This window comes from Chlorocebus sabaeus, chromosome 17, assembly GCF_047675955.1.
Source record: "Chlorocebus sabaeus isolate Y175 chromosome 17, mChlSab1.0.hap1, whole genome shotgun sequence".
NCBI classification, from domain to species: domain Eukaryota; kingdom Metazoa; phylum Chordata; class Mammalia; order Primates; family Cercopithecidae; genus Chlorocebus; species Chlorocebus sabaeus.
This window is the reverse complement of record NC_132920.1, coordinates 68,742,285-68,766,813: the sequence shown is the minus strand read 5'-3', so window position 1 is coordinate 68,766,813 and position 24,529 is coordinate 68,742,285. Positions and strand designations below refer to the sequence as shown.

At 35.6% G+C, this 24,529-nt stretch overlaps 1 protein-coding gene across 3 annotated transcripts in view; it reads right to left on the bottom strand.

Moving 5' to 3' along the window:
• Positions 1–24,529, bottom strand: part of ADGRB3 (adhesion G protein-coupled receptor B3) — a 734,436-nt gene that overhangs the window by 420,391 nt on the left and 289,516 nt on the right. For all 3 annotated transcript variants that reach the window (XM_008013603.3, XM_073006121.1, XM_008013605.3), the window contains 2 exons: positions 11,732–11,896; positions 11,132–11,296 (listed from right to left, as the gene is read on the bottom strand). In XM_008013603.3, the coding sequence (XP_008011794.2) occupies positions 11,132–11,296; positions 11,732–11,896 (330 nt within the window). The remainder of the gene's footprint in view (positions 1–11,131; positions 11,297–11,731; positions 11,897–24,529) is intronic.

Below are 24,529 nucleotides of genomic sequence, written 5' to 3'. Positions count from 1 at the left end.
CTGCGGAATTTGATGGGTTCAAAATTAAGGTGGGGAGTAACAGTAAATATGTGAAATAAGTCAACGCTTGATTTTTTTTTTTTTTTAAGGCAACTAGTTGGGGAAAAATAAAACGTCCTCTTTTCATGTAAGTACAATGTTTAATGATTAAACTAGCGTCAGTTACAGCTTGCCTCTCCTCTCCCCTGCTCCACTTTCACAGCTTCCCACCAGCTGCGCAGCCTTCTCCACCCTTCTTCAATATTACAGGCTGACTGCAACCTCAGAACTTGTGCGCAGGTTCTTTCTGCCTAGACCATCCCCTGCCTCCTCCCCCTCAAACATGTCTGCATGACTCATGTCTTTCTAGCCTTCAATCTTTTCTCAAACCTCACATTCTTAGACCCCACTGACTGCCCCTCAAACACTCTCTTCCCTTTCTCTGTTTTATCTTTCTCCAAAGCACTTGCCTGTCACCTTGTAACATCTATACATGTTTTCAGCTGATTTATTTTTCTCTTTTGGCTAGATATGTTTTTGAATTATCCTATTTTTTAAGATCACAGAGAATGAAGATGATTTTGCAAAAATACTGTAGACATTGTGTGTGGGGCGGGGGTGAAGGTGGGGGTGGATCTTCTAGCAGTAGATAGCCCGTGTCCAGTTAGGAGCAAAAAGACAGGGAGGTTAGCTACTACAGTTACCTTAAAAATTAGTCAAAAGAGGTTTCCAGGGTCTCATGTAATGACTAAGTTTGGCCTTGGAGGGCTATATCTGACTTAGTAAGAGCCTATAGGACCTTTTTTTAGAATCCCCCAATGTGCCCTACACACATCCTCACTCTGGTTAAGGAAGAAGCCGATTAAATAGTTGTTTTCCTTTGACCAACCACATCTTTCAATTACTGAATTTTACCTTCTTAGTGACTAACAGTTTGGTCTACCTACAAACAGACAAACAAAATGAAAAGCAAAAATCAATAATTTTTTAAACCTAAATATGCCAACAACTTTTCGTTTTGTTCCATAGTAAATTTACGAAGCCTTGGAGTCATTGTGCTTCTTGGAGACGGAAACACACTATGCAAATTATTATTATTATTATTATTATTAATTTTTTTAAAAGGAAGATAGCAGGGGAATCATAGATTCACAGTTGCAAACTGGTCCAGGGTTTTCAGCTTTTTAGTAGTAATGTCAAATAACTCAGCTGCGCTAAATATTTTATCAAAGGTGACTTGGCATTCTTTGAAGGGTCTATCTCAGAAAATAGGTCCATTTATGCTTATAACAAAAGAAATATAGCTTAGACATTAAAATAACAATTTATTTTCTCTCACCTCATCTTTATGAATTTCCCAGTAGTGGGATCTTTGTAGGTGCTTCTCAGTGCCACTTACAGAATTCATTCATTCAACAAATATTTGCTGGGTACCCATCATATCCCAGTTACCTTGTTAAATACTACACATAGAAAAGGCTAAGTAAGAATAGTCAATGTCTCTTGACTCCTAAAATTGTCATAAAGATAATAATTTGAGAAATTACAGTACACAGGATGCCCACTCTAAGATGGGAAGCCCTGACTGCTCTGGGAGTACCTTAGGGAAGAGTGTGTCAGTGGAAGATTTCCAGAGGGATGTCCAGGTTAAGGTGTAAAGGAGAAGCAGGAGTTCACCAATGAAGAAGGGGAGAATGTGTCATGGGACCCACAAGTGGGAAAATCCAGGGAGCAAATTGACCTGGGAATAACCAAGAAGGTGATCGTTTCAGAAAGGGTAAAGTGTAAAGTTGGGGATAAGTAGAGGTGGGCGATTGCAGGAGGAGGAGGGGTAATATATGATGAGGTAAGCAAGGATCTTGACTTCATATTAGGGGCAAGGGAAATTTATGACAATGTTTTAAATGCTTGCTATGCCTGCAGTTTGGAGAAAGGATTGAAGGACAGAGAGTTGAAGATAGGGAAGCCTACCACAATCTAAATGATGTAACTAGGGAAGGGATGAAGAATCATAGGATGTAGATTAATTCAAAATTTAGGAGGTAGAATGGGCTCAGCACTATGGCTGATTGTATGTAAGAGGTGAGGAGGATAAAGAAATAAAAGACAGAACTCAGGTTTCCAGGAAGGATATCTTATGGCTAGCTAGACCCTGAACTACAACATATGAGCAAGAGATGACTTGGGAGAGGATATGCTGAAAATAGTTTTGAGTTTGACATATCTAGGCACATATAGGTATTATAAAAAAGTTAATTGATACATATGATGGAATCAAATCTCCAGAAGGAAACAAGCTAGAGATAGAGATTTGTTTTGATTATTTTTCTGTTTATTGGCACCTCTGTGCGTTTTGTAAATTAGAAAATAAATAACTAGCTGAGGTTACTCTCTGGACTCAACATAAAAACATATGATTGTGCAGCAATAGGAAGGATTCTCTTTTTATGCCTTAGCTAAAAGGAATAGTAACTGTGTTCATCAGCTCAAAGGTCTCACTGTTTGCTATTACTAGTGCAAAGATACAAAAATCCATTTGTAAGATACAACGGTACTTGACGTCACAAGTATGTAGTTAGCATGCCTCCTTAAAGTAAGGTAGCAATTACCTAGTGATTCGTTGTTAATCTGTCTATTCAAACTGATTTTCTGACTCTTAAAAATAGCAGAAATGATATAGGGCTTAAATCAATTTGGTGTGGAAAATGAGTTTTCACCCCATATGCTAGAATTTCAGCATTAAAAAGAAATTGATTCTAAACTATAGAGTTGACATACACACATAAAAGAAAAACATGTACTACTCAAGACCCCACATTTCAAAATTCGCTTGTTGGCAATTCATGAATTCTTGTGTTTGGGGAATTCCCTGTGCTGGAGGATGCAGAGGAAAATAAGACGGATCCAGTGTCTATGCTCAATGACTTACAGCTCTAATTTCCAAGGTGGAACCTATTGCTGCTGCTAAGGTCTGTGGGAAAAAGAAGAGTGTTTATGAAGTGTGTTTCATAACAGCATTCCTCATATAGAAAATGTTTTTAATCTGTCTCACATTGAAACAACATACAATTATATCAGCAATATTTACATAACATTATGAGTTAGTTTTCTTACTGTGTTATAGATTTTAATTCACGGGATTCTTATAACCTTGTGAAGTGAACAGAATTGTTATTCTCATTTTAAACATGAGGAAGTCAAGACAGCAAAGTGTTTAGTGTTTAGCCTGAGGCCACTAAGCTAGGAGATCATGGACCTACGGTCAAATAGCTGACTCCATTCTCAGGGAAGTTTACCTCTTCTTTAAGCAGAGGAGTTTTTTTTATTGTTATGGTGGTAAACAAGTTATTTATACATTTTGGAAAAATTTGTTTTTAAGTCTGGAAGTTAGCAAACCACGAACTTTCAATTTATTAGCAAGTACCTGGTGAACAGTGTTTTATATACATATTCATAAGCAGATTCTGTATTATTATTGTGTAATTTTATATTTAAACTTAGCAGACAAGATCACTCTAGTGTCAACCTGAAAACAAAGTTAATTTAAAAATTAGCTAACTAACTTTGAGGAATAACTCTAAAAAGCTATTTACTAACTTTTAGTTATACTGAGTTTTATACTGGGGTAGGCTCAACATTTTACTGGAAAGTTGTGTTTACTAAGTGTCTGTGTTACCTTAGGGACAGCCAAAGATGACAGTGAGTATTAGCCTTCTCTAGGTCATAGCATATGTAGAAATGATAGTATCTGGAGGCACACTGGGAGAAGCAGGCAAGGCTACTGAACACTGGAGACCACCAGCCACAGTCTCCTGCCTTGTCAGTTGCTCTGAGGCTTTAGGAACCACTGTTCGGGCGCAGTTGGGACCAATCCTCCCATGACACGGTAGAACTGCCTTGAGAAGCTCTGGCTTAAAATAATAAGCTGGGCTGAGATTTGGGGAAACTGAACAACTTGCTACAGAAACATATATTTTTCCTACCTCCCACATCTCAATTACTTATTTCCAAAGAAAGAGGAATCATACCACAATTTATAACTACAAAATAAAAAATCATATATGTGATAGAAATGCTCTTCCAGTAAATTAGTCCATTGAACAGACTTTTGAAAGACTGAAAAGTCATGAAGTATAAGGCATTAACATCAGAGTCATCGCAAACTTTTTATTCATATGCTTTTATATAAATGTTTTCATTAGTTATAGCTTTTATGATATGAAATAAAAATATTCAAAAGGGCTTGACCTATTATATTTAACTAGGCTCAGTGAAGAACCAGGAATTCAGAAGACTGAGAACAGATAGTTCATCTGCAGTGAGCTGGAATTTCAACAGATATCATCATATAATAATAATAATAATAATATATAATCAGGAAATATCAAACAAATGTATAGGGGTTCAAAGAAGAAAGAACACTTATGAGATTGTGGGAGAAAGAATTATTAAGAGAGCAGACATCTCTTAATGGATGGGCTCCCAAATTCTCCCATATCAACAGATGAGGATAAGGGAGGGGACAGAGACATTAGGGGAGCCCAAGTGAGTAACAGTGCAAACAGCACCATAAGGGGAGAATATGTACCCCTGCATCCAGAAACCAGAGGCTGCATCTGCTTGATCCTATTACATATGAACAAACGTATATTAAAATATGTATCATAAATGAGTAGAATGAGATAACATTGGAAAGCTAGTGAAGCTGATAGAAGTATTAGAATCTCAGGGATCCCAGTAGGATGACATTTGGCCAGTAATGAAAAGCCACGGAAGTTTTTTGAGCAAGCGAGTCATAAGAACAAGGCTATAAAGAAGAGAGAATAATCAGATAAATCTGTGTAGAAGAGATTAGAGAAGGCAGGTGTTGTAATAATATGAGTAACAGACAGAGTACATGAACTGCCGCTTGATGATCCTAATTAGCTCCAGCATTACATCCTGGAAATGATCTTCTGCAGCACATATTACTATCCCTATTTTATAAATGAGGACACCAAGGCCCAAGTCGGTACTTTGTTGGACTCCATAGTTTAGGCTCTTTCTGCTGCACTGCTCCTTCCTTCCTGGAAGCTGGTGGCGCAGGAAGTGAAAGCAGGGCCACTGAGAGAAATACCATGACGGACTCCACCTAGAACAGGGATTGCTAGAATAAGGAATCACTCCAGGTAACACCGAGGATCTGGTGGTCAGAGAAGAAGTTTCCCCAGTCACCTAGAGTCTGAATGGAGTCCCAGGTAGGAAAGGAATATCCGGTTTTGTGAGTGATCGGGCATAAAGGTAGATTCGTGGGCATTGCTCACAGAGGCTACAGTTGGTGAGAAAGAGATCAACCAAAGAGGAGAGTGCTGGGGCAGAGTCTTAGGTAATTCATATGTCAGAATACACAAGGTGAGAAAAGTGTTGATGAGAAACATCAAAGACCAATATTCAGATTTAGTGTCTTGGTAAACATTAAGCTCAAAAAAGGTTTAAAAATAATTTTAAAGCTCTTAATTTAAAATAATTGTTAAACAGTTCCTAAAGTTTATTTTTTCCCAGAAAAAATGGTGTGGGATGAAAAATAAATAAAAATACAGTAAAAGGTGGTTCTTAAATTTTTCTTTTCAATTTGAGAATGATCAGCATGCTGTTAAATATTCCTAAATTGAACAAGGTAGGGTAATATAAGATTACAGAAAATCGCTTTTTAAGCAATTCATGGCAGAAACTGTGAGAGTTTTATCAAAGTCTCATCTGAAGAATATCTGATAAAATGAATTGTGACAATAAGTATCTCCATAGCAACAGGTTTGAATAATAGACATCTGGTATACATAGTACTATCTGTTATTAATTCTTTTAGATCTCAGCAGTTCTTCCCCAAGTCTGCCCATAAAACTCAGCTTGCTTTGCTGCAGAACTGTAGACGAAAATAGGTGGTAAAACTCATCCTTTTTGAGAGGATTGGATACTATTTTAGGTATTTATTAAAAGCAACAGGTGGTCTCTCTCACCTGTGGGGTATCTTTAAGTTCTAATTCATTTTCCTACTTTTTACTATTTATCTGAAGTGACTTGGCAAGAACAAATAGAGCATTTAATATTAAAGAAGTCAATAACTAGTGCCACCTACTGTCACCATTAAACTCAGTGGTTGGTTTTAGGTGAACAACTGGTGTGGACACTTGCGTAGGACCTAATTTGCTATTCCCCAAAATATACAGTCAAAACACTAGCTTTAACCTTTTGAAGAACGCAACAGATAACATAATTCCTTAAAGAATATACAGATAACATCTGAAAGCAGAAAATAGTATAAATTCCAACGGAACAGGAGCTTTAAAAAGTACTATTTGTGCTTAATTAAACTTGGTTTGAAATGAAAAAGGTAAAGCAGGTGTCAATTTGTATGCAAATATTTCATTATACAGTAGTGTATTTTCTCTTTAGAAAAGAAATGCAAATTTTATACTGACATATTTGGGTTTCTAATAATGATTATATTCAGTCTTAAAGTTGAGTGGTTCAATAGTTTAGAAAAGTCTAACTTATCAAACTTGTTAAACTTGTCTCAAAGACAAAAATATTTGTATCAATAGTGATTAGTTCACTATTCTACTAACTGGGACTTGAGGAGAAAATAAGTCAAAGTGAGCTAAGAACTCATCTTCTTCCATGACACCATCCCCACACCAAGTATTTTATACCTGTATGTGTAAATATTAGCTAATTAGCTAATACCCATGGAGGATAAGAGGCAGGGGAAATATACTACTCAGGAAGAGAGATGCGGGGGCTGGCAATGTCAGGACTGCAGATCTGTGTCTTGGCAGTGCCTGGTTTTACATCAGACTTATTCAAATGATACCCAAGTTGTTTCTCCTGCTCTTCATAGTACAGGAAAAATGAGGATTGGAGAACTGAGAGTTGGAGAATGACTAAACCATCTTTCTTTTTTTGTGCACAACAGCTAGTTAATAGTCCTATTTTTCTTTAAATGACTGCTGTAAAGAGATCTTATTTTGGCTGAAACATGAGGTGGCTAGAGGCACTCAAAATGAATTGTGTTTTCATTATCAACCAATTCCAGAAAGAATCCCTCATTATTTATGAAAAAGGATGACAAAAATAAAATTTTGCAATTTTGTTGAAGTGATATTTCAACTTTCTCCCATGGAACAGAGGTAGAGGACTGTATTCCACTTCTTTGTTAATTTTATCACCTTATCATTATTATTTTTACTAGAAGTTAGTGCAACCCAAAGATAATGATTTGCAGACCAGCGTCTTCAGCATCACTTGAGACCTTCATAGAAATGCAAATTCTCAGGCTCATTCAAGACCTACTGAGTCAGAATACCTGGGGGGTCTGGCTCAGGAATCTGTGTTTTAACAAGCTCACTGCGTGATTCCTATGTACACTGAGGTTTGGGAAGCACTGCTTTGGACAATGAAGGAGGCACTCAAAATAAGACAGGAGTGCAAAGTAGTCAAGCTTTGTGCTTCTTCTTTGCTACTGAAGCTAAGTTAAAAGACAATTACTCAGAAACCAAAGGAAGACTCTCCTGGTCTCCTGAGAAGACATAATCCTATCGGAGAGCAAACTGACAGAAATAAGGAACTGTCACTTCCAGATGACATTTCTCCTCGGCAGGGTGGGGATGGGGATCACATTCGCTCTATTATAGGGCACCAAATCCCAATACAAATGTATTACAGTGTTCAAGACAAATTTTGCATTACCAACACTACTGCTGCCCTCCTTTAGTATGAATATTTATAAATAAACATCACAATAATTCCTACATTTCTGGTCTAAGTTGCTAATACTGTATACACTTATGATATGGCTGTCTTACTTCACAAGTGTTTATCAGCACATTCAACCTGGAGGCTTCACCCACCATTTACAGACAAAGCAACTGTGGTTCCGAGAAGGAAATTTTATGTATAAATAAAGTGTAACTTTTACTCATAAATGGTAGGTTCCAACTTAGCAGTTAATGACTAAAGAGTAATGATCCTAGAATTGGAGTTATAGAAGTAGCAAGCCCTTCTCCTAAGAACAGGGCAAAGTGCTTCCTAGGAAGCTAGAACGTAAACTTAGGACAATCCAGCAGTAACACTTGCTTTCTGAATATTATTAACCAGGAGAATATTGGGGTGAAAATCAAATTAAAAACCTAAAAAATACTATGTATGACATTGTAACAATTAAAAAAATTAAGGGAGCTATTACCATCCTACCATTTAAACCTTCAAAAGCCTGAGGATATACAATGAGACTGAGATAAATGAAACCATTATCTGGTGAATCTGACCAATTTAAAAATTGGACCACTTATTATCTCCCCTGTAGCTATTCTATTTCCCAACTATCATTATTTAAAAAAAAAATATTTTTTCATTTCTACAATTATTTTTTATGAAAACAAAAGAAATATTTTTTTGTGGTCAATGATGAGATTTTTAATACTTATTTTATCTATCTACCAGCAAAGAAATATCCTAATCTTGAGGGGAAAATAGTTTTATTTTTCATTTTTAGTAGACATCATAACAGCTTTTGATTAAATCCAGATGATTAATCATTATTTTCATTAATTATTCAGACAAAGATGTTCATATATTATATTTCTCCTTCCTGACAACAAAGGACCTCTTAGCAAACTTGATTAATTTGTTTTGACTCCAAATTAAGTGAAGTATAAAATAAATAGTAGTTGTTTTCAGCAACTTGAAGAAAAATTAAGAATGAATAGACTAAAAATAATACTAGAAAAGCATATTGTTTAAAAAAATTGTTGAAACTTTGTTGTTAACACAAAGACAAAGATGCCTTAGAAAATGTTATGGTAATTTGAAAGTTTTCTCAATGTATATTGTCAATCTGCACATAAAAAAGTTAAATAATTAATATAAAAGAAAAACCCCTTTTGTAAATTAAAAAAATTCTCTAAGCAAAGCAGAGGTATTTTTGAAATTAACAGTCATACACAATTTCTGATGAACAATGCAATTTTTGTTTATATAAATGCACCAGACTAGGATATATTCAAAAGCTTGGTGTATACATATATATTTATTTATATTTATTTGCCCCTGTAAAAGTAGTGATGTTTAAATTATTCAGCTGATTCAAGAATTCTTTTTAATCATGAAAATGGTATCTATATGCTTGTAAGTAATTTGTGGTTCTTTTCATATCATATAATTGACAAGCATAAAATGAAAATGTTAATAATACCAAAAATGTATAGTGTTTAAACTTTTTTTTTTTTTTTAGTTTTATGTGATTTTTTTTAACCTGCCTTAAGTCATGAAAGCTAGCAAACAAGCCCAGCAAATAAGGTACACTGTCTTTTCATAAATAGATCTGTAAAATGTTTTTCAAACAGCAGGTGGCAATCTCTGTAAATTTGATTGCAGCAGCACTATCTTGGCTCTATATATGCAGATGAAAGACAGTTTTAAAAGACCAGTTAAGAACTGTGGCATGCTTAGACTGATTTAGATAACATCAAATATTGAAGGGGTTGATTTAATTATGCTTACTATTCTGTGAAATTTCTCCCTAGGCAAAATAAATGTTTTTGTTTAATACATCTTAATTCCTCTTACGCAACACTGGAGGAATTTCACAGTGCTAATCTGAATAGGTATTATCCTCTTAATAATCCTGCATGCTGGTTACTTCTTATATTGAATTCATATGGCCTTAAGAATTAGCAAACCTAATTTTAGGTTTTTGTTTTTGTTTTTTTTTTTTTTTTTTTTTGAGATGGAGTCTTGCTCTGTCGCCCAGGCTGAAGTGCAGTAGTGCAATCGCAGCTCACTGCAACCTCTGCCTCCTGGGTTCAAGCTACTCTCCTTCCTCAGCCCCCTGGGTAGCTGGGATTATAGGTGCACGCCACCACAGCTGGCTCATTTTTGTATTTTTAGTAGAGACGGGGTTTCACCACATTGGCAAGTCTGTTCTCGAACTCCTGACCTCAGGTAATTCATCCGCCTCGGTCTCCCAAAGTGCTGGAATTACAGATGTGAGCCACCATGACTGGCCCTAATTTTAGATCTTTTTAAAGCCCCCCCAAAACTCCAACTGACATATTGTTATTACTAAAATCCAGTTCCGTTGTTATTCTCAGTGTTGTACTGTGAGAAGTCTTTATAATTCTAACTATGGAAAAATACAAAGCTTTGACTCCTGGATAGCTCTTAGAATACCTTGGTTTTTCTAAGTTGAAACAATCATGTGAGACAAAGGCAGAAATTCATAGCATTCTGAACTGAAAAGGAACCTCAAAGATCCCACAACCAGCTGTACTCACTACCCCCAGGAGTCAGACAGCCGGAGCGATCAGTTAGCTTGCTCACAGAGTTACTAGCAGCAACACGACTCTAAGTGGGTCTTCAAATTCTCTAGGTTCAGCACGTTGACACTGTATTGTCAAGTTTGAAAATTCTGTCCTATCACATCTTTGGTATGTTTATAGTATTTTTCTTAGGATATCATTATAAAATCCTGACTTTCACTTACTTATTGAGTCCTCAGTGTGTCAATAATATTTTAATGGAATGTACCATGATTAGGAAGGAGTTTTTGTTCTAAATGATCCTGTAAAATATGTGCTGTATAATCTGGGCAGTTTCTGGCCTTTCATTATTTTCTCTGCTTATATGTAAAATCTTTTAATGTAGCAGAACTTTCATTTTTTCATTAGCATTAAGACTTTATACTTTCATTTTTTTAAAATGCATTCCTCATAGGAATTTCCTTTACCAATGAAAAACGGGGCAAAGGCAAATAAATGTAGATAACCAAGGTCACACATCAAGGTGAGAGTAATTAGCAACAGAACTTAAAAGCATCTGAATGTCAGCGACACTTCTCTATCTTCTCATTCATTTCTTATGTCTTTACATTTCCAGTACATATATCCCAAGGCAACTTATTTTGTATTCTCCACAAACAAATATTTCACACGGAACAATTCTGTGACACATAAACAGGGAATGCCCCACATAGTAGAGAAAAAAGTAAATTGCCACCTATCATTAGTAGTCCTTTAGTTGAGGAAGTATGACCCTTAACCAATGACAATATTTTTAAATCCTTTTTTTTTTCAGGTTACAAAATGTTTCTTTTGAGATAATTTGGGTTCATTCTCACCAGGGCATCGCTGCTCACTGCATCTTCTCACTTCTTCACCCGTTCCTTCACATTGCTGCCCTGTTATCACTGCACCCTGACAGGTCCTTATTCGCCTTTCCCAGCCACCATCACAGGACTTGGAACAACCACTCCAATGGCCCCACTGATTCCACTGACCATTGGCTGAAAGAAATGTTTCATGGTCAGTGTCAGTCGTCTACCACACACTGCTTTAAAAATTTTAAAATCTGAGAATGTTACTACCCCTTTCCATTTTTGTTAATCTACCACTGTGAATAAATTTTATTCAAATATTTAACTTACAGGTCATATATAGAGCATTGAGATGAACAGTGTAAAAAAGTGTAAAAAGTGCAAGCTCAGTGCTAAACTTCCTCAAATGTATTCATAGTTCATCTCCTGAATTTTACTACTTTACTAGCACGGCATACAGTAGAATAAATTCTGGTATAATTGGCTTCATTAATAAACACACACACACATATGTGTATATATACTGATTATCTTATTTCATAGTTCTGGCATAGTTCTGACACATTTTATAATGTGCCCTTTATATGGTACGAGTGCCCATTATATGCAGGAATCAAGCCCTACCTGTACATTCAGGGTTGTAGCACTCTCTGCTTTCTGCCCATGGCCCTCTGCATTCAGAGCCTCCATGGGCAGCTGCAGTGCACTGCCGGCTTCTCTGCTGAGTCCCATTCGAGCACGTTACTGAGCACTGGCTCCATGAACTCCACTCTTGCCACTGTCCATCAACTACCAAAGCAGAAAAAGAGACAGTATAAGGATATCTTCCAATAGGAGAGGCTGTACAGAAAGTACCTGGTGAAACCACCCTTGAAGACGAACCCCTATCAATGGACTATGAATTAATACAATGGAAGGTCACACCAGCATGAGATTTTATTAACTCCCCAAATATTATTACCTTATTTTCCCACTTTTATTTTCTTTTATATATCCAGCATATCTTTTTTGTTTTGTTTTGTTTTGGAGATGGAGTCTTGCTCTGTTGCCCAGGCTGGAGTATCATGGCACGATCTCAGCTCACTGCAACCTCTGCCTCCGGGTTCCAGCAATTCTCCTGCCTCAGCCTCCCAAGTAGCTGGAATTACAGGTGGCCACCACCACATCCCAGAATAATTTTTGTATTTTTAGTAGAGATGGGGTTTTACCATGTTGTTGGTCAGGCTGGTCTCAAACTCCTAACGTTAGGTGATCCACCCACCTTGGCCTCCCAAAGTGCTGGAATTACAGGCGTGAGCCACTATGCCAGACCTCCAATATATCTTTTGATTCACTTATTTCTTCAAAAATATGTATTGATCACTCAAACATGCAATACATTGTGTTAGGAGACGGGGTACACAAAACAGTGAACAAACTAAATACTGAGCAAGACCTTATCGAGCTCATGTTTTAGAGAAAGAACCCCTAGAAATAAACCAGAAATTGCATGCTAGATAAATCAATTACATGGCAGTGTTGCAAGGGATAGTTTCAGGACATTGTGAGATAAGATTTTGGAAGGTCCAGAGAGTCTTCCTTGACAAACTGAAGCTTCAGGCAAGCCTTGAAGGATAATGAGAAAATACTTAGGATAAAGGTATGTTCCATGCAGGGGAATATACAAAGGTCTTTGGAAGAAGAATCATGGGCATTTCCAGGAACTGGAAGAAGGTCATTGTGAAAGGCATCTAGAGTGCTGGGTGAAGAGAGATTGCAGAAGTTTTAAAAAAGAGAGAGGCTAGATTTTGCAAAACTTTCATCAGCTGTGTTAAGGATTTTGAGTATTATTCTCAGATGTTTAAGAAGCCATTGAACAATTTAAATAATAAATTATATTATCAGATCTAGCGTAGGATTGAGGCCAAATTACAGAAGTTGGGAAGGATCTGAGTTGTGATGATGAGGCAGTGCAGATGCAATGTCTGGGAGAGATTAGAAAGTTACTAGGAATGGGTGGTGAGAAGAAACTGAAGAACTGGCCATGGGAGCTGAAGCAAAGAGAGGATCCAGGTGACTCTTAGATGGCTGTTTTCTGGTGACTGGAATTTAATATAGACTGCTGAGCTTGATTTATCTTTGGGAGATTCAAATTGAGATTCATGTATTCATTCATTCAAATAACTTTTGAGAATATATTAGTCATCAGACACTGTGATAGAAGATACACAGAAATAAAAGAATATAAATCCTAACCTCAAAAATTTTATAACTTAGGACATTCTGCATGCAAGCAAATAAATAAATACATAAATAAAAGTTTAAAGACAATACCATGTTAACATGAAACATGAAGTATTTAGGCTTCAGAGGACATACTGCATCTGTTGGGGATGTAATTATAATAGACATAGAGTGCTGAGTTATGGATAATTTAGACCACGTCAGCATTGACAAAGGCATAATCCCATATGCCACAAAATAGAAATGAGCAAAGGATTTAACCAAAAATACTTTCCGGATTAGAATGTGCAAACTAGCATGTAAATATTATAAATGCATCAGTTTATGGATGTCTGCTTTTTTCCAATATCAGTTCATGGTTCTTAGTCAATTTGATCACACGTGAAAGAGAATTCACCACAAATCCAAAGTTTCAAAATAAGCTAATCTTGCTATGAAAATCCATCCAAATAAACAAGAAAGCCTGGCAGAATATAATAAGTACCTTTAACCTAACTTCAAGCCTTACATGTAGGTATTAAAAAGAGGTTGTTTAATAGGTATCTAGCTGTACTTAATAAACCCTTTATGAGGTTTTATAAAAATCACAAAATGTCAATTTAATCATTCCATTAATGTAATTTTAGCATCTCACTTTATTAAAAGTACCTGATACAATCATATTGGCTATGTAGTCCATTTTCCAGACTAAAAAGAAAATTCTAGTGAAGCAATAGGATATTATAAATTATCTATTTCTCCTCTATTTTAGCTTTAAACATGAGTGCATTTTTCATTTCAGAATTTTTCTATTCAAAGATAACATTTATTGAGCTTGCAGTATGAAGCCTCACCATCCTAAGCATTCTGAGAAGGGTTTATAAAAAGAGATTCATGCCCTACGCCTTACAATCTATTTGGCAAAAGGATGTAGTTATGCACACTATTGAGAACATTTAGAAAGAAAGCAGCACATTAACAAAGGTGAATTAGGTGCTGCTAAGCTAATCTTAGTGCTTAGTGACTAGAATAAAGGACTTTGTGATGTCCTTAAGTATTCTGGCTTAAGGTAAATTTTGATTATGATTTATTATGAAAGCAATAGTTATATGCTTTCTGGCAAAGAGAGGAAAAGACTGTCTGGCAAAGATGTGATGTCTAGAATGAGCAAGTCAAATGTGGAAATCAGAGAGAAAACAATTTGGCAGGGGACTGTATTTCTATGAAGAATTAGGAAGGACCTTGCTGAGATGATATTAGGAAGAACAAGAACATCTATTTGTGAGGTGTTTTGCTCATTAGGCTTTTACTGAAATAAGACTGCATCAATAATAAAAAAATGTTTTGAGACTTTAAATTCATATATTTATAGTTATAGTTGTTCAATCCCTTCTGACCATGTACATATTCTGTGTTAATGTTAAAGCTTAAGAGTGAGTTAATATTAGAAATCTGAGGACAATTTGAGGTTCAGTGCTACTATAAACATCCACAAAACATGTATTTTAGATAGGGTCAGTTTTGTTCACAAAGTCAGTAACAGAGAAAAATAATACAATTGAAGATGTATCAAGTGGACATTTTTTGCGATTTTATTTTAACACTGAGAACCGAAATATCCTTTTATTGAAAATCAATGGCACTTTTTTTCTGCAAGCTTTTAAAATTATTTTAAATTATACTTTAAGTTCTAGGGTACATGTGCACAACATGCAGGTTTGTTACATATGTATGCGTGTACCATGTTGGTGTAATTGCACTGTTATGAAGGAATTGGCTTGACAAAATAACTCATTGGATATAAAAAACAAAGGAGGAAAGGCCTAATATTTCTTTAGTGTGTCAAGTCCAAATCATTGAGAAAACAGATAATTGAAAAGTCAGGTAGGAGAGGAATATATAAATTTAACTTAAAAAACTAGACAACAGACTATATATATACACACACATATATATACATATAATATATACACACATATATACACAGACAACAGACATTTTATATATATATGTTTTTATATATATGATTTTTAGTGTCAAATATGAAACATTGTTTTATTTTTAAGTTTTTCTTTTCAGTGATATTCTGGATTTAAAAAAATATTAATAAATTTGTTTTACGGGTCATAGCCCCATAGCACTTCTGGAAACAGCAGTGTCATTTTACTGAATGAGAAACAAATAGAGAACAGGGAGGCTTTGTGGAGGTGGAAATTAAGAGTTCTGTTTTGGATATTTAAGCATTTCCAGATAGAATCTGTGCATTATCTTTTAGGGATAAATGTAGAGAAATGTAAAAATAAAACCAATTTATCATATAATATATCTCTATTTCTTTTTTTATAACCACTCATCTAGGTTCTCCAAGATGTGAAGGAACAGCTTTTTTCTTGTTACCTGATATTTAACTGGGGAGCTAAAGTGGGGAGGAAGCTGCTTCTCCTTCAACCCTGCATGCAGGATTGGCTTTTTAAATTTTATTTTATTTTATTTTATTTTATTTTATTTTATTTTATTTTATTTTATTTTATTAATTTTTTAATTATACTTTAAGTTCTAGGGTACATGTGCATGGATTTTTACCTGGCTCAGCAGCGAGGTAGGAGAGACAATCAATGCCTCTACCCACTCAATGCCTGTTCCTTGGAAGTAAGTGTACGGCTTGCTTCCAATATTTGTAAGAGGGACCTCTCAGGGTCATTGTAAACCTACGAATTTAAAAACACCTCAAAGCTTTCTTTCTGAAACTGTATTTCTATCAAAAACGGATTCACATCTCAGCATTCTGTCAGAAAAGACTTCCCTGGTAAGTTGGGAAAACGTAAACACTCCACAATCCCTCTCAGAGTCTCATAACACACACAGGAGTAAAGATTTATAGAGAATTTAGTCTGTGATTGGCATTGCTCCACTGCGCCACGGGGGAGCTGTGGTGATTAGGACTGGCTGAGCTCTGCTCTTATGAACGTATAGTCTGGAGGCTGTAGTGGGGGCAGAGGATAAACGAGCAAAATGAATAAACCAGAGCGTTTCACTAGAGGTGTTATGAAGACAACGTGCTAAAGAGGGCGATGTGACAGGGAGTGCTCAGGAGAGGACAATATTAAAGCTGAGTCTGAATCACTGCACAGAGCTAACTCTTAATTTCCACTTCGCCAAAGCCTCCCTGTCCTCAATTTTTTTCTTATTCAGTAAAATGACACTAGGGTTTCCAGAAATGTTATGGGGCTGAGAACTGTAAAATAAATTAACTAATTTTTTTAAAAGCCAGAATATCACTGAAAACAAAAATTAAAAATGAAACAATGTCTCCTATTTGGCACTAAAAATTATTTTACATGTAAAATATCTGTTGTCATGTGAAGGTCTGTGTTCAGGAACAGAGAGAAGGCTGGGGCTTGTGGGGATCCCGGAAAAGGAGAGGTGGCAAGAGATGGGTTCAGATGCTGCGCAGAAGCCAGATCTTATAGGGCCCTATAGGCCACGCAGCCAGGGAAGATGCAAAGTATAAGAAGATTTTAAAGTAAGGAAGTGATAAGATATAATTAACATTTCAAAACTTAATATTGTGGTTTTGTGTAGAACGGATAGTACAGGGGCAAGAATGGGTACTGTGAAATATTGGGGGACTATACTGTATGTAGTCCAGAGAGAGCTGACGGTGGCTTGAATCATGGTGGCATCAGTGGGCATAGAAAAAATGTGGATGAATTTACAATGTTTTCTGGATACAGAGCTGGCAGGTTTGTGGTAGGGTATAGAAAAGTAGAAAATCAAGGTTGACTTTTAGGATTTTAGCTTAGTCAAACAGGTAAAAGGTTGATCATTTTATTGAACTGGGTTAGATTAGTGTTCAACAATTTGGGTGTATATAGCTCTTAAATCAAAATTTCTGTTTTTTTTATGTTAAATTTGGAATGCCATTTTAGACAAGAGGCAGCAAGTACTGCAATGAATAACCTTTGTTTACAAATTTACTTCTCAAATTTAATTGAAATGTAATCCCCTAACTCCTTCTTTTTTTAATTCATAGAACACCATTTAATAAACACGGAACTAGAATACATAATTTCTTCTCTCATATGTAGCCAGGTGAGAATCAACACTTTCTTAGGCTGTTTCAATTTCTCTTCTTTCTCCTCAGGAGCACTTGCAGTTGGATTCTTTTTTCTTAATGCTAGTTTTCAATTTAAAAACTCCAAAAGTCTATTTCTTTCTGAGCCATTCTACAAAAGTGACTAAGCATCAAGAACAATAAGGCTGTGTTTTGAAGCTGGGAGAATGCTGAGAGATCAGCCTGCCTTACCATACCAAAGTCATACTGGGGACAGTTAGAGTTTCGCTTCAGCAGTGTGACAAATGATCATATTTTCTAAAACTAGAAGAGTTAAAACTGCAAAGATTAAATTGCTAGGTTCCTGGGGTTGACTTTGTTATATGAACCTCTTCCTGCCATACATATGGAGTTGCAATTGGGCTCACTTTGAAGACAAAATTGCCTTCTTTATACAAGAGCCAAATTAAATTCCATAATACATTTTAATAAACATATTGTTTTCAGTCTATTTTTACAACCTTACCAGTAAATGTTGACAACTTAGAACACGTTAGATAAAAAGAACCACAAATTAGATTATGTTGTGAATATTTTGGATAATAAAACTAGCATTTCAGCAACTGTTCTGGGTTGAGTATTCTTGATTAATTAAGTCATAGGTAGGAAATAATTAAGGGGAAGACAAATTTTGGATGCTGGCTTTAAAGTTATTTCATTTTGTGATGGCAAATTTGGAGAGGTCAGATTTGCAGTAAGTTGGGAGTTACCCAGGGATCTGTAAAGACTCTTTCGGTACACAAGACTGAAATGTACAAGAGTCCAGCTTCTGCCCAGCATAGTAGCTCATGCCTGTTATCCCAGAGCTCTGAGAGGCTGAGATGGAGGGATTGTTTAAGGTATAAGTTTAAGATCACCTTGGGAAATATAGTGGGACCATGTGTCTACAAAAATAAAAAATAAAGTTAGCGGGGTGTGGTATTGCACACCTGTAGTCTCAGATTCTCAGGAGGCTGAGGTGGGAGGATGCTTGAGCCCAGGATTCCCAGGTACAATGAGATATAATCATGCCACTGCACTCCAGCCTGGGCAACAGTGCAAGACCCTGTCTCTAAAAAAACAGAGTACAACCTCTTGCTTTGGGCATATGTTGAAAAGCAAAAATCTGTCTTCCATTTGCCATTTTAAACTAAACTACATAGGAGGAAAATAAAAATGCAACATTGCTTTTTTTTTTTTTTTTTTTTTTGAGATGGAGTCTCGCTCTGTCCCCCAGGCTGGAGTGCACTGGCGCGATCTCGGCTCACTGCAAGCTCCGCCTCCCGGGTTCACGCCATTCTCCTGCCTCCGCCTCCAGAGTAGCTGGGCTATAGGCGCCCGCCACCACTCCCGGCTAATTTTTTGTATTTTTAGTAGAGACGGGGTTTCACCGTGTTAGCCAGGATGGTCTTGATCTCCTGACCTCTTGATCCACCCGCCTCCGCCGCCCAAAGTGCTGGGATTGCAGGCGTGAGCCCCCGCGCCTGGTCCAAATGCAACATCATTTTAAAAAATTAGAATTAAAATATAACCAAATGATAATAGTAAGGCTAAGAAGGATAAAAAAAAGTAGGTAAGTTAAAGTTTGAATGAGAAAAAATACTAAATAGTAAAAGAAAGCAAGCCAAGATTAATAAAGACACAATTAATTTAAAAATCTTGTACGTTAAGAACGGAAAAAAACACTGGAATAATGCCCAAAATCTAAAACGACATAAAACAAATATAATTGTCGTACAACTGGCTAGAAGGCTAAGAAGATAAAATCCATATCAATTAAAGAACAGGTTAATGAGGCAGCATTTGACTTACAAATTATAACAACCTCATGCAAACACAATCAGGGACCTTTGAACCAAATTCCAGCAAATGTTTAGAATCTTCCCACTCACTGTCTTCACCAGAAGGGCTCCCTGCAGAGAGATGAGGGCAAGGCACCCTCCCATAGATGCTGCAGACCAGAATTTTAGGTTCATAGGAGACTGAAGCCTTTTTCTCTACATGACAGAAACATCTGGGTCCATCTGTTTCTAAGGCCCTACTCTTAGGTGATTCTTTCTCTCTTCTTAGGGTTTGTAAGAGTATGAAATGTATCTGGAAACTGCAACATGGCAGCACCCCTCTGGTAGGGTTTAGGCTCCCAGTAAAGCATTTCTCAAACGCAGCTTGATGGATGTGACACTGCTCAGCCCAACAGACTGCCACAGCCTGTATGAAAGTACTTCTTCCTAGCACAAACCTGGGAGAAGAATCCCTTTGAGTCTATGACTAAGACAGTAGAGCCCAGTAATTATCATAATATCCCTGGTTTATTTGACCTATTTCTTCCAAAATCCATTCATTTTAATGTAATATCTTCATATAAATCATTAAAATATTCTCTACTTTACATTGATTTTTATACTATACAAAGTATTTCTACCTAATTATAATAATATGTCAATTCTGTAATATAGAGGGGTAATTAATATTGACTCCATTTTACAAAAAAGGAAATTGAAAAATAGAGTATATAAATTGCCCATGTATTTTAATTAAGGATTGGGACTGAATTTTAACACATGTCTTCTGAATCACAGACCACTCTTTGTCCCACTGAATCATATAATTAAATCCATATATATATATATATATTTCAGTATATAAGTGAAGACTTATTTACCAACAGAACTTTCATTTATTTTAGTCTTTAATCTGTCACACAATTATTATTTATCCTTGTACCTTATATTATTTATACTCTATTGCATGGAAACATATCAGATGGAGAAATGTCCACACTGAAAACAGTAAGAACTAAACTTAAATCATTAGCTTCTCTAATATTCAATTACTGACTAGGGGAAAATATTACGATAAAGTAAAAAGCTATAAAGAAAATTAGTATAAAACTTCAGGCTTTTAACTAAGCTTTTTATGTTCCCCGAAGTGTTTAATTTTGGAAATAGTTATATAAATTTTATTTTGGGTATATATATCTATATAATTTTAATGGCAGTCATACTGGAAAATGCAACTTTCCATTATGTGCGACACTTTTCTCCTGTTAAATATTATTAAAAATCAAGACCATTAAGGACAGAGGGTTCTAAAGTGATCAAATCACCCTAGAGGGGGAATCACCATAAAAAGACACTTACAGTTAGACCTGATTAGCAGCTTGCCTGATGCCCACAGAAAAACTGTTATCGCTAGTTAGACCTAACCCATGTCAGAAAACATCAATAACATACAATGACACTTAAGAGACAAAAACAAGGTCATAGTACAACTCACAAAGTACCAACATTCTTCTTTCTCAGCTAATATGAGTGACTGCTATTTCTTTACCAATTATGGCTGATCTTCCAGCCACAATTTATTAAGGTATCCAGATAATTTATTATCTGGATAATTTATTAAGGTATCCAACCATAGAATTGTCACACCTTCCAAACAGCATCCAGTTCAGAACAAAGGCTGCTCATTTCCTCAAACCCTCTGCCAAATCACTTAACACAAGCTCAGATCCCTTAAGTATTTCAAACGCTCCACTGCTGAGATCCCCACAGTTCCCTATGTTAGTTTCCCCTCACTCTCGAGAGTAACACATTCAGCTAGGTCAACTGCAGGTGTGATTCTGATGAACTTTGGTTGAAGGGCGTTAACATACTACTACTAATACTTTCACAGTATTTACTCCCTATCAGGTTCTCTACCTTACAGCATCTCACAAAGTCTTATGAAGTGGGTATTACTATTGTCCCCATTTTACAGATGAATAAACTAAAGATTAGATGAGTGACATAATTATATTGAAAGGTAAAAATCTACATTTAAATATGTGATCTCTTGCAAAAGTCCAAGATCACTCTGCTTCATCACATCAATGTATCATGAAACAGATATAGAAAATGTCCTTTAAATATTGGGATATTAGAAATTTGGATATGTTAATGTCAAGAAAATCCACTTAATTGTAATTTTTTGGTTTCCACCAGGTATAGAGTTGCATGGAGAGAAAAACAGGAAATAAAAGAAAATTTATTTATCCTCAAATATGTAAATTATTGAGACTTGACCATTATTAAGTCAATTCTCAATTAACGACTACAATGAAAATCAGAGAAAACAGAAAACATATTGGACCACCAGAACTTTGGTGAGATAAGTAAAACAGACCACAAAGACCATTGAACACACATATACACACACAAATACACACCTTTCCATAATATTTTAATTATTAGTAGAGATTACAAAAGAAAGAATAGGCCACATTATGCTTATGAGCCAGGGAATTCCTTTTGTTGCTCTATGCCTCTTGCCCGTCTTGTTTCGTCAGTATCAGCCCCCTGTTCTCAGACATGGAATGCAAATCAGTAACTAACAACTCAGACTAGGAAACACTATATCTTCTTTTCCTTTCTCCTTATATGGATCCCAGGGCAATGGTTTTCTCTCACCTCAAAAGAAGTGGGAGGAAGTTGTACATTGACTCAACAAGGAATCTGATAGCAAATTATCTACTTATAGGTATATATCAAACTCTGAATACATAAAAGTATTTCATTATTTGATATAAACAATGCATGTCATTCCTACATAGTGTCTATTTCATTCGGGTGGTTTCATACAGTTTCTTAAAAGTAGGAAGCTTTAAGACTGTAATGCTGTTTTAACATTATCCCACACAAAAATCCCACTGCCCATTATTACCACAGCCCATCCCATCAAATCCTGCAAAAGTAGTGAGTAGCAGGAGACAGTTTGTGGTTTTGCCTGTTTCTTCTGCCCTCCTCTTATCCATACTCTAGTGTAGGTCCTGATCTACATTCTTCGCTACCGATGTACTACCTATCATAGGTTTCTTCTTAATATGATAGCTTAAGGATATCATGTAGGATGGTTAGAAAAAATGTTGCCTGAAACCACTGAATCCTCAAGTTACCATCTTTCATCGAAGCTAGCATATTTACATGAGTTTTTCAGAACTGCATTCAACTTTACACATGCTTATGTCTGAATCTTCTGAATGGAAAGTAAAACTTTTGAAATCAGGGACTATATATACTTTTCAGCAGTGCCTTACATCTAGTTGACAGTTAATAATGCTTTCATATCCAGTGAAGGTGCCTGAGTTTAGCTATAAGATGATGAGTTCTAAAGTTAATTTCAAATGTTTCTATCAAATAAACCTACATATTTTAAAATCATAACGTCATTTTTTTGGCACAGCCTAGAAACTTAAAAAGAATCCTAGTTAGTTATTAGAGTTCGCTTTCAGATACTAAGTTCATAGGGATACAATGTGATAAGAATTTTACATCTTTTACAATGCAACTAAATTCAAGAATGAAAATAACGGAAGTCAGAAATGGCACATGATACGTTTAAGTACTCAAGGATATGCCCATATGCTCACTGATGAGAGAATATGAGCAAGGCCACATTTAAAAATAATATAGTAATAATGCACAAAAATAAAGGACCTACATGAAAGAAAGCCATCTGATTTTGTTGGACTAAGAGTGCTTCCAATGATAAGATAATGCCACTAATATCCAAGTAGCTTAAAAACTTGGTTACTACTTGAGTGATAAAGTTCCACAACTGTATCAACTTAAAAAAATGAGTTTTCACATCTGAACTCTAACATAGCCTCTCTGCTGACATCTAAGGATTTTGCTCCTAGAAAAGCTAATGGAGAGCAGAATATGAGAAACTTGGTTCACAATATTTTAACCGATCAATGCCATTTTTATGTTTGTATTTATGGAGTCCAGCTGACATAAAAGAAGTAACAAAAAAGTATTTAAAAAGTTTCTATAGTTAGTTCTTGTCTTTTATTTCCCCATATTGTCTATTTCTTTGCACTCCATGGACAAATAAGAGTAAACTATATTTGATTCTATGTAAATGTTACAGCTCAGCATTGAAAAAAATTGAAAAATATAAAAAATAAATAAACTTTTCCAAATCTTTGTTGAAAGCATAAGGCATGACTACATGTGTGTGTGTCTGCCTGCCTGTGTGTTTATAGAGAGAGAAATAAGACAGGATATTACTGATCTCATAAATAGATTTTCTAGTACTGCTTAACAAATAACTAATTATGGTTTTGACCCTCTAATATTCATAATTGCATGAATATTAACTCATAAGTTATATTCATAATTCACAGAATTCATAAAATTTTAGAAAATATATTAGTCAGTAAAATAATATAATTATAATTATTTACCTTCATCTTTAATTCTATGTCATTAAGTACAGGAACCTAGTAGTCTTTCTCTGAAGGGAACAATTAATCTTGTTAGATGACTTTTGCATATCTACACATTGGATTGTTTTCATATTCTTAACATTTTATATATTTAAAACTTCCAGAAGGACTTTGAAGTATTGTTTCATAGTTCACGACATTAACTTGGGGGTATTCAAAGAGTCAGTGGGATTGAGGGTGTGTTGCAGGATTTATTTGGAGGACAACAGTACTGGGATCCCAACTATGTTGCTTGCATGCAGCATATGTAACTAAATGGGCTAATGAGAAAATCTCCCCAAGAAGAGAGTGATTACTTATATTGATCTTTGCCATCTTAGCCTTTGCAATTCTCCATTCATGTCTCTTTCTTTAAAATGTGTCTTTGCTGGCCCTGAGAGATTATATAATCTATGTGTGTGTATTTTCTCCCATAACTTGTAAGTCCTTTGAAGCTGGACATTATTCTTATTTATTTTGAAGGAATTTGTTTGATGTTTGAATAAACTAAATGACAGCATTCTGAAGGCTTCCCTCTAGCATAATGGGTGAAATTAATTATCAAGGATAGATAAAATAGAATAGAAACATTTTAAAGGAAAGAAAAATTTAAGATAACATAAATATACTCTAAGAACAGACTGTATAGTCTCCATAATCCCATAAAGATTGTAAATTGTTTATAATTTAGCCATTTTATGCATCTAGCAAGAGATCTAGAAAGTCTGATTCCCTAGCAAATATTTTTATACATGGTCAGTGGTACATTGCCACTCCCTAATTTGAATGCATGTAAGAGAATACCATAGGAAGGACTGGCTCTAAATCAGATCTCTCTCGTTTCAGTGTGAAGGCAATAATTAATCTCAAGTCTTTAGGATTC